This window comes from Haliaeetus leucocephalus, unplaced genomic scaffold, assembly GCF_000737465.1.
Source record: "Haliaeetus leucocephalus isolate CR32 unplaced genomic scaffold, Haliaeetus_leucocephalus-4.0 Scaffold187, whole genome shotgun sequence".
Taxonomy (NCBI): domain Eukaryota; kingdom Metazoa; phylum Chordata; class Aves; order Accipitriformes; family Accipitridae; genus Haliaeetus; species Haliaeetus leucocephalus.
The window spans coordinates 1,115,966-1,127,398 of record NW_010972623.1 but is presented as its reverse complement, the minus strand read 5'-3'; the positions used below and the strand labels follow the sequence as shown (position 1 = coordinate 1,127,398).

Genomic DNA, 11,433 nt, shown 5'->3' with positions numbered 1-11,433 from the left:
GGATTTTAAGCACAATTTGTTTTCCTTTCTTTAAAACTTTTTTTCTTCCTCCATTCACCACCTTGCCCAGCAGTCTCTCTACATTTAACCACAACAATGACAGGTAGTACTGACAAATGCAGAGATCTCCCTTGGTTAATTCTGAGGTACTAGGAAACAGGTGACTGTTTTAAGCAAAGCAGTTTCTGTTTTGTTTTTGTTTTCTTTTTTTTTTTCCTCTTTTTTTTTCTTTTCTAAAGCAGTTGCGTTCAGTCTGGAAAAGCGTTATGTATTAAAACTAGAAAAACGCACACAAATTTGTGCGTTGAAAAGTTGTCCCCCCCACTTCTTCCATGCTCACGACGCTTCCATTCACAAACAATCCAAGTCTCCACTGCAAAGCACGATGTGTAATGTAGGAATACGGGGAGTTGCTTCATTAGTCCAAGATGAATGTAACTTCCCATTGTCAAGATCCAGAAGAAAAGATGCAGTGATGTAATGGAGCCACTTATTCCATCACTTAAATAACTTTAATATACACACACTCACACAGGTACCAGTGCTTTGAAAATAGATCATTCAGTCCTAAAAGCAGCTTTATTTCTTCCTTCTGCCCACCCCACCCACCCACCCCACCCCGTTCATCACTGTTCAAGTACGTTGATTAGAATCACACCAAATGCTTATTCGTTTTTGGCCTCCGAGTTGTCTTGGAGAGGTTTGTCAGCAGCTACCACGCTGACTGCTGTTTCACTGTTGTGGGAATAGTCCACCACCATTTTCTCAATGACTTCTTTTTCTTCTGGCAGTGTGCTAACAGTTTCTTCTACATCCTCCTTTGGCTGGCTGTCCTCACTGGTCCTGTGCTTGCTTTCGTTCAGTGCCCTGGAAAGCCAAGCAACAGAAAACAGAAACATTTACAGTCGATATGGAGAACAGCAAAGCCAATCTGTGCATATCACACAAGGGAGAAAACCAGATCACTTTCTAAAAAGGTAGACGCAAGCAACCACACCACTGCCACCTCATGCTCAAAAGGAGAGGCAGTGGAAAGAAGCTACCTACCAGTGGGACCCACGACATTCTAGCTTTGAAACCAAATCTTTATTTGCTCTACAATGGGACAGAGAGAAGCTTCATGAGAGGGAAGAACTACAATTGTAACTTTTAAAATTTTATTCCCCTTTTCCCAGTCCCTTGTAAACAAGACTTACAAGGCACCAAACAAAGGCACAGGAAAAGAATACTTTTCCCAAAGAGTTAATGATCCAATAAAAATTTTTATAGGTTGCAACATTTCAAGTACTCGTATTTAGGCAGACAAGATTAAGGGTAAGAGAAGAAATATTTCCCATCTCATCACAGTTAACCTACAATATTGTATTTAAATGTCTTCCACATGTCAGCAACCTTGAATGAGATCTACTCTTCGAAGAAACTCTGGTCAGCAAAGAGATCTCTGCTACAGACGAGATCTTCATCAGAAGAAGGAAAATGATTCTTCCAGAGATGCCTATCTTATCTGTGATGCGTATCATGGCACAGCGTGCAAACTGCTATAAAAAGGCAAAGATCTTCACTATGAAGATGAACTAGTGAACTTCACTGTGCACATTTTAGAAGGAGTTCATTCAGATTGATTTTACTTCCCTTGAAGGTCTTGACATTTCTCTGCACATAAATCTTCGCACTGCTATGCAAGTTTAGCTGCAAGCATGCAAAAGAGATATAACAACAAAGGGGAAAAAAAACCCAGTTCCTTTGTAGAACATTCCATCTAATTTTCTGCCATTTTTATGCTGCTCTGCTGGCAGGCAAAATCAACAGTATGTTTAGGTAAAATTAATCCTGGCCAAGTGGTATTCATCTTGGCACAATGTTAAATTCTAGAATCACAGTTAAACCCTACAGTCTACAGCCACCCTGGGCAGCAGAGTTAAAAAGGATGAACAGGACTTCCCATGCAGAGACATCTGATGACTGTATCCACACTTGTGACAGACAGAATTGTTCTTCATAGAACTGTGTTTGCCTTCATCACAGAGCTTTTTAGGAGGCAAGGAATGGGGTGCAAGGAACGCACAGAGATCTGCTGTTACTCTGGCTGTTTGGCAAAGGAATGTAAACCAACTTACATGCCATGTCTCAGTACATGTCGCTCCCACTCAGAGCCTTCTGTAAATGATCGGCCACAGAACTCACATGGGAAGCGCTTCTCTGGAGCACCACTATCAGGAAACATCATGGGATCTGGAAAAAGACAGCATAGCCCGTGAATTCAGAAGTGCCAGGGCAAGAAGGGACCACTGTGATCCTGCTCTGATCCCCTCTGCTGCACCTTCTCATCCCTGAGAAGCAAAAGGACTTACCTATCAATTACTTGTGTTTGTGAAAATGCAACTCCCCCAAAGCAAACTGACACTGCAAGCGACAAATCCCATCCTAAGTCTTAAAGCATCACTGCAAATAAGGGTAATGAGTTACTACTCCCTGTTCCTGTATTTCAACAAATTAAGAGACTGTGGAGTTTTAATTCAAAACCAAAACTGAGAAGTTTAGGGCTGAAATGGCTTGAAAGCAAAATAAAAAATCACTAAAGCCCATCTATAATTCTTCAATTCATAGTACAAATTTTCGGAAACAAAGACCCAGTATATTTAATGTGATCCTCATAATAATTAGATATCCCTTCATCATGAAGGCTTGTGGGTTAAGTCCTGCATCTTAACTGCATAGGTGTTTCATCCCAACCTAATCTTTTATACATTGAGACCTCATTTGCAGAAGTGTCAAGCACCTAGTAATACAAGAGAAGTCAGTGGCAGCTCAGGGATCGGTATTTCTGAAAGCCAAGCTCCATGTGAACACAGACAGCTTTAACAAAAGATGAAACATTTTCTCACAAATTAAGAAAATCACCACATAAGCCATTAAAAATAATTGCATGGACTATCTCACTTGATTCTTTTGCTGGAAATGAGACAGCACCATCTGCTCAAAGCATTAATTCCTTAGCAGGGATTATCTTAAGCAAGAAATCAACAGAATGTCTTTCTGACTCCTCCCAAACTACATAAAAGAAAAGGGATTTTGCTTCATTTTGGTTCTGATCTCTGCTCACTTGATTTCTTCACTCTCAGATTTACTCTGTTCAAGATCAGCCTATGAACTTAAAATTGCCCACACATTCCCTATCATCCATATGTAAGTCCTGTAAATGTATTTTTGTGACACACTTCTCACTAGCCTTTACTAAAGTTCTATATGGAATGGTTCTTAACATAAGTTTTTGCCTCTTCTCCCTGAAAGAAAAAAAAAACCACTTTGTATTTCTTACTGTCAGTGATTTATGTAGTTAAATATCACAAAGCAAGGTGCTATGTCAAGAGGAACACCAGAAAGTAAGTCAATGCCATTAGTTCAGTTTACATTTGGATTTTAATACCTTATGTGTGGTACAAATCTATAAAGACACTGCAACACACAGACGAGTTATGGTACAGGGACAAATATTTATGGAAGGTAAAAGTTTTAGAGGCAAATGCTGCTGTTCGGTACAAGAACATACCTACTGTATAGTACACAATAGCAAGTTTATTCTGGGCCTCTGCAGAGAGGAGATATGCAACATAGAGGCTGTTTTGCTCAAATAGGGCGGAGTTAGGGTGGTTCAGCCTGGAGAAGAGAAGGCTCTGGGGAGACCTTGTTGCAGCATTTCAATTCCTAAAGGGGGCTTCTGAGAAAGATGGGGAGAGACTTTTTACCAGGACCTGGAGTGACAGGACAAGGGGTAATGGTTTTAAACTAAAAGAGGGTAGGTTTAGATTGGACATAAGGAAGAAATTTTTTAAGATGAGGGTGTTGAGACACTGGAACGGATTGCCCAGGGAAGGTGTGGATGCTCCATCATTAGAAGTGTTCAAGATCAGGTTGGATGGGTCTTGAAGCAACATGATTTAGTGAAAGATGTCTCTGCCCATGGCAGGGGGGTTGGACTGTATGATCTTTAAAGGTCCCTTCCAACCCAAACTAGTCCATGATTTATACTTGCAACTCCCATTAAGATTAGCAAGTGCTAGTCTAGTCAATGCATCACCTCTTCAGAACACACTATCGTGTTCACCCTACCCCACGATCAGTTTTGCTTCTAGGGCTGTGAATTTGGACGGCTTCTCTGGAGGAGTATCAGAAGCTGCCCTTCTCTGAGGCCTGCAGAAGAGAGGTAACAGACTGCACAGACACCTGACCTCTTTGCGGTTTTCCTGCATCACACGTACAAGCACTCATGGACATTTATTTTTGTCTGCTGTGGAAAAACACCTCTCGATTCCAACTTCTGCTAAAACCAAGACATAAAGGTCAGTAAAGATAGGCAGTCCCTCTGGGATGCAGTGCCTACAAGGGGGAGCTGTTCTTTCCACGGTGTATGCCAGAGACCCTCTTTTCTCCCCCTCATCTTCTTCCTCCCAGGTCAACATATCTTCTACCATCCGTTACCAACAGCCAATGACGCCCTTCCTTTCCCATCCAAGATAGCAGTTCAGCTCTGCTGAACTCTGCTGCTCAGCTCTGCCTGTGCACATGGCCAATAGCCCTTCTTTGGTCCACTATCCAACCGCCCATTTGGAGAAACAACACACTCTTTGCACCTGCAGTACTGCACATACCAGCCAGAACATAAAGTGGTGAATGTAGGCAGCTGTTTGACTCACGGAAAGAAATCCTGGTTCTGCCAAAGTCACAGACTTCAGAGCGTTCAGACAGCATTTGATTCCAGATACTCGGAGCACACAGAGGCACTCTCAGCAAATCCCACTTCCTGCTAACACCACAAAGGCTAGAATTGTCAAAAGCACCCGAGTGGCATACAGGATTACACAGTTTGATGTGGTTTGAAAGCTGTGACAGCATTAGACACTGTGACAGACTATTTAAAACCATAGGTCTGGTCCTCTGCTAACAGGGCAAACCATTTCTGTGTTAGAACTGTCTTCTGAAAATCCACAGGGAGATGTCAGCATGCAACTCAGCATCCAACCATGCCTTCAGTTCCTGTCTCACTGGGACATTTTCAAAAAGTGTACCTTGCATCTTGCACCTTATAGTGGTAATCCACAACTTGTTGAGAAAAATATAATCAATACAACTGGATCTTTTCTAAATACCCTTGCTATAGTAGGCATAATGGTTTTCTGCATTTTCTACCTATTTTACTATCATGTATTACAAATGGTTACAGATTAAAAAGAAGAAATAACAATGGTGAAACATTGACCCTACAGGGTAGTCAGGAAAATAACTCCAAAGCAAACTTGAAAATATGCATGATTTTTTTAGACTGGTCAACTGAACAAGCACGCAGAAATCATTTTAGCCAGTCACAGATTTAAAAAACACGGATAAGGTGAAAAAAGTACAAAATAAAAATTAGAATTATGAAGATACTATCCCTTGCTCAACTATTGATCACATGAAACATGGGGATAACACTTATCTATTATCCCTGCAAATTTAGATTTCCAGCATAAAGGTGGTATTTTTACATTTTCACAAGCGTAACCTAAAGCCAATTTAAACAATGAACTTCACCTTGGGCTGTCCCCCTCCCCATGGTGCATTTACAGGGATTTGTAAGCTTGGCAGATAGCACCTTCTTCTCCTTGGTCTAGATGCCATGGCTTGCAAGGTCACTTCAGCGCCTGTGCTTGTATGTAACGCTAAGGTAATCCTCACAAGGACAGCATGACTCTTCATCCCCTGCTAGCTGTGGGTCTATAGAAAATATTAATCAGTCTGCTACATCTGCAACTAAGGTGAGCTGCTCCTTTAGTCAAATCATTACACAATCATTAGTCCAGCCATGAAGCTCTGAGGGTTGAAGCTGTCCCCAAACAGACACCCAAGCATGTTTCCACATGAGTTACTAATGTTGAACTCTGAAATGCATATAAAACAAACATCTCTTTAGGTCCTCTGATTTTTCTGCTGCTCTTGTGAAGGGTATTTTTCATTAAAACATAAATGGTTTCCTATCCAACTTGCTTCCTTTCTCATTTAAATAAAAGCTATCACTAACCACACTTGAAGTGAAGTGGTGGTGATAAGCGCAGACTGAATTTATGCTGCAGGGACACTAAACAAAAGCCAAGACACTGGGGTCTTGCTATGAAAAGGTAAAAGCATGATCTGAGCCCCTCCTGTTATGTAAAGAACCTGTGAACCCAGAAATTGGAATTTTTCAATGTCTGAAAATATGTAGGGAGACACGTTTTCTTTTGTGAACTCACTCCTGAGTGAGTTTGAAAGCTTAAAATTCATGAGGAAAAAGGTAAACATGGTGGCGTACCTTTAGTTAAAGTACATAGAACTTGGCTCACTGCGGTCGTCAGCATCAAGAGGGTGGGTGACCCCAGGAACCTGACATTCAGACATCATAGGTCTAAGGATGTTAGAGTTGTGAACATACTGCATTTGACTGACGAACTGTGCACCAGAGCAGACTAGACAACACACAGTTTACATCAGATACTGCAATAACCTGATTTTCATGGGGGAAGGTTGTTGGAAGGGAAGGAGAAGAAACCTTTAATTCAATTTACAGAGAACTTACTTTTTTCCCTGCTGATCTAACTTGGACCAAACCAAAAGCATGAGCAAGCACATGGCCTAGCCTTGCTGAAGTCAGTGGGATTAGTCTTAGATACGAATTTAGGCAGATATTTAAATACACAATAGTACAGGTGGGGCATGGACCTACCCTGGCTCCAGAGCTGCCAACTGCAGCAACGGCAACAGGACTGACACTGACAAGGAATGCTGGACACAGAGTTAAAAACATCCCATAAAAAAAGTTTGGCCACAACCCCTTCATCCCTTGCTTGAACAATGCCGAGTGAAAAGCTGAAAATTGGTTACCAAAACAGAAAATCTGACAGACCACTAAAATACTCCACTTATGTAGTTTTCCAAGCCCTTATAGATGTTATCTGCATGGGCAGAGAAGTCACAGATGCTATCTGTGTTTTCTCATAGTACGTATTTTCCGAACAGCCAGAAAACTTGTAATAAGGATTAGAAACACAAGATTCCCCCAGGAGCATCAGTGTCTTCACAAAAGTCCCATTCTGCTCCTGCTGGCATGCCTGCACGGCTCTACAGGAATGTGCTATAGAGTCAACAGCTGACCTTGCTTGGTGGGACTGGTAGGGCATGTTGCAGTGCCAAAAAAAAAAAAAAAGAAAGAAAAAAGGGCTGCACTGACCTCTCTCTTCAGTCTTGGGGCTTAACTCTTCTTCTTTTTCTTCTTCATCACTGCTGGAGCTCTCTGTTTTCCCCTTCATTTGTTCCAACTGGTCCAAGTTAACCCGTCCAACCAGCTCAAAATTACGACTCACCTTTGAAAGAAACACTTTTGTCAGCAATCAGCACAATCAGTAGCTAATCAGAAAAATCATCACATATGCAGAACAAAATCGAGTACACCCCAATGCCTGCTCAGCTAGATGTGACATGCAGTCACCTGATCAAATTAACACACATTTCTTTTCAATGATAGTGATTCTTCTTTTGCTGTTTATTTTGCATTTCTCATTTTTGGTTTTCAAAAATTAATGACATTCAGTAAACCGCTCTCATTTCTTCCTGGTTTTGATGTATTAAAAAAAAGTATCCAAGAAATGCAAAACACTTGAAGTTGTATTCTCTTTTTATGGGACCATTCAATGGCTGTGATCAAACACTGCTATTGCACATCCACATTGAAGGAAAATTCTTTGTGACTGGTTCATTCAGCTTCATTCATGAAAGGTTGGGTCTTTTACTAAGCACACGTGTGCCACATACACTTTCACTCATTAATAACAGATTAATTTTCATTATGAAGGGCTGCAAAGTGCTTTGCAAACTGATACACAGACTATAATGGGAACACTTCACCCAGCAGTCAAATTCAGCTAACCCTAGGGTGAAATGCACCAGCTACTTAACAGCTCACAGCAGCAGTATGAAAAGAGCAGCTTAGGGCACGGAATTCAGGAACTCCACCACATCCAACAGAAACAGCAGAGGAGCACTCCAGATTTACAGCAGAGGCAGCGCATGGAGCATGACACTAGGGCTAGTATTTGTTGGATGAGAAGTGCCCTCTGAGCTCATTGATTACTGCTGGGAAGGATTTTGGATTCATCTGTCATGCAAAGAGACAGCCCTCCAGCAGCACAGGCACTCAGCCACAGAGGCAGACAGGATGGAGACGGAGGAATGAGCGCAGAACAACACCTCCTGCAAGATGCTGAATGAAATATCAACACCCACTATTTTTTATCCCTTTGTGGGAAAGGGAATGTGAATAAACCTAAGGAGCATGTGAATTAGACTGTAGTATACCTTCAAATAGCAAACTATCCTAAATGCGGTGGTATGCAGATTCCTAGCACTACTCTGTACAGACTGTTGTGATGAGGTTCTCTGATTTAACATGTTACCCACTGAGATTTAAACAAACAAGACCTCATGCAAGGCTCTTAATTCAGTTCAGCTCATGCACAGGAACTCTTTAAGGTGCAATATATCTTTTGGGTGTCGGAGCCCAGAACTTGGACACAAATTAGATAAATTAGCAGAGAGAAATGAGGAAAAGATACCCTAAACTACTGGCACTGTCACTGCAGGTCCAGATTGGAAGGGAGAGCTGAGTAAGGGAATCATCTTCCCAGCCTGATGCACTGTGTCTAAAGAATGAGAACTAGTGCCTCCTGGATATGCCAGGTGCCTAGCTGTGGTGATAAGGAGACGTGGAGCATCTCGTGTACCGTGTGAATTGCAGAAGATTCTCCAGAAGTAATAAAGAGGGAAGATAAGCATAGCAGGCCAACATAAGTTTACAGAGTTTGTTTTTATAAGACAGCCAAATATTTCTGAAGCATGAAAAGTTTTGCTGGGACTGCTGCTGCTGTCAGCATAAATGTATTTGGCTGTAAGGAAAGTGTCATTCAGTCAATGAAGTAGGAGTGAGTTTTTAGCAAGGACCTGGGCAGCTCAGCTCCAACAGGCGGAGGCATATAGCTGCGTCCCCTGGAAATGTGACAAGGAAGCACTCTAAGAAATACTTCAAAACACATCTCAGTTCTAGAACTTAAGTGTCTCTCAGCTACACAGCTCACAGTTGCAGAAATTCAAAGCTAACAGTCTGTGGAAAGCCTCTAATGACTTCTCAAAGACTGGATCAGGTCTGCACTCAGGCACTCCACAAAAACTCCAAAGCAATCTTAACTTAGGACCTGGTTATACTTGCTGTTTATCTTTCTCTTGTTAAATGTAAAAGAAAATGTATTGCCCTCTTTGTTATTAAAAAATGCATGGCATGTCACGCTGCTGAAGTTGCCAGAGCTATCTTATGTTTGGAATCTCCTGTCTTTTAGAGGGGCTGAATCACACAGCCCTGATATTGATTCACAACCCTTTTTTTTCTCTCTTTAAATAAACCTAGCATAAAGTGCCTCTTCCAGATAATCATACTCTGCATACAACAGCCTGCCAATTCTGATCAATCTGAACAGCTTTAGAAAACATCAATTTCGAGTTTCTAAAGAAAAAAAGAAATAATAGAAAACAAAGGAAGTGAAGCCCAACAAGGGATTAGTTTCCAAGATTTGGGGAGGGAGAGAAAAAAATCCAACAGCAAGTTGGCTACTCAGAGTTGACATGCAAGTAAACTAATACAGCATTTGCAAAGAGTAGATCGCTACGAATTAAAACTGTTTGGATGTTACCTTGTGCTCATCTCGAAGGTGAGCGTCCAGCTCCTCTGTGTGTTTGGTCTCATAGTAGCAGAGTTGGCATTTGTAAGGTTTCAGTTCATTGTGCTTCTCTATGTGCTGCTGCAAGCTCTCATCACTGGAGCAGGTAAAGGTACACTTATCACAGCGGAAAACAACTCCCTGCAAGTACTTTGACAGTTTGGAACGGCAGACTTCAATGGGAACGACCCGCTCTTCTGTAGGGACAGGACAACATTCACTTAACAAATTTTATGAAATATCAGTCCCACATGTCAACTGTTTGGGCACTACCACCCACACAGGGAATAGGGTCTGTTATATAGGTAGGCAGTCTATCTATAAAGGAATGGGAGCTAAGCTGGACCAACACAAAAAACACAAGACAACAATTCTTTGTCCAATGACAGGGTTATTCCTCCAAGGCTACAAATGCAGGTGTCCTCACTAATGTAACTGCTTATTGGGTGAAGAGGATGGAATGGAGGTTTAGGAGCAAATACGACTCCATCTGTGAGTCAGAGTAGCAGAACCTGGGAATACAAAAGCAACCATAAATCAGCCAGACCGAAAGTCCATTTTCATTCAGTACTTGAGAACAGCCAGGAACGGCTGCTAGAAATGTAATAAACAGGGAAGCTGCAGGGTGCTTCCCAATGCATCACCCTGCTGGCTCTATAAAAATCACAGCTGGTATCCTCAACATCACATCTAAAGCTATTCTCTGGGGACTGAGAGGGTAAGCAAGGCAGCACCTTTCCCTGGAAGGGGCTGTGCAGTTCAGCCAGGGGCAGAAACTTCCCAGCACACCCACAGCTTTCAGAAAGCTCAGATTCAGAATGCACACATGATGTACTGAAAATGCTCTTGATGAGTTTTTAAACTCTCCACTTCTCAAACAAAGCACTGACATTTAACAGAACAGCAATTAATTTCAGTAATTTGACAGAGACAGAATCCAATCTGTCTAACACTCATCCACTGTGGTTCCCCGAGCTGTGCCACAAGGGAAACCCCAAATTTGACCCTTCAGCTGAGGGTGACCAGAAGATCCTCATTATGAGCTTTTGTTACTCAACTGGCCTTTCGAACTAAAACACTGAAATTTAGTATTGTTACTCCTTATGGACTGCAAATTAAAGGAGGAGTTTGATTCTCCTCGTGCAGGTTCATCCCTCATGACAGACTAAAACAAACAAATGAAAAAACAAGGCCTGAATCTCAGATGGTAGACATGAAGGCTAGGGGAATGCAAGACGTGGCAATCCACATATGGATCTGAGTCAATGGGCCTTTTTCTTTAGAGAGGAGGGTAATATCACATCCAAAGACAGCTACAGAAATACAAACTCCCTTAGGGTTTCTGGAAGGTGACAAAAGCTCCACTGTTCATTCACTTTTGGCCAATCCACATGTTACCACTGCTCACAAGACATTTTTACAGCCCAACAAAATACTGCATCCTGCTCAGCTTCTCCCTGAACACAAAAGTTATCCTATCTCATAACTTCCTCTTTGGCTACCTCAAAAAGCGGAGGTTCTTCCCAAAGCCATGCCTTAAAAAAAAACCCTGTGGACTTGTAATTTTTTTCTACACCAACAATAACTTCTCTAGCTATAAAGATACCAAGTTGTGGCCATTCAGGGTGGGAAAAGGGGAGGGGAGAATAGGGCC

The 11,433-nt window shown here is 41.8% G+C and overlaps 1 protein-coding gene across 1 annotated transcript in view; it reads right to left on the bottom strand.

Annotated features, from left to right (window-relative positions):
* Positions 1 to 221: 221 nt before the first annotated feature.
* Positions 222 to 11,433, bottom strand: part of ZNF462 (zinc finger protein 462) — a 54,246-nt gene continuing 43,034 nt past the window's right edge. Inside the window, exons 9-12 of the mRNA XM_010565218.1 lie at positions 9,753 to 9,976; positions 7,244 to 7,376; positions 2,118 to 2,232; positions 222 to 867 (exon numbers count right to left, since the gene is read on the bottom strand). Of these exons, the coding sequence (XP_010563520.1) occupies positions 666 to 867; positions 2,118 to 2,232; positions 7,244 to 7,376; positions 9,753 to 9,976 (674 nt within the window). The 3' untranslated portion in view covers positions 222 to 665. The remainder of the gene's footprint in view (positions 868 to 2,117; positions 2,233 to 7,243; positions 7,377 to 9,752; positions 9,977 to 11,433) is intronic.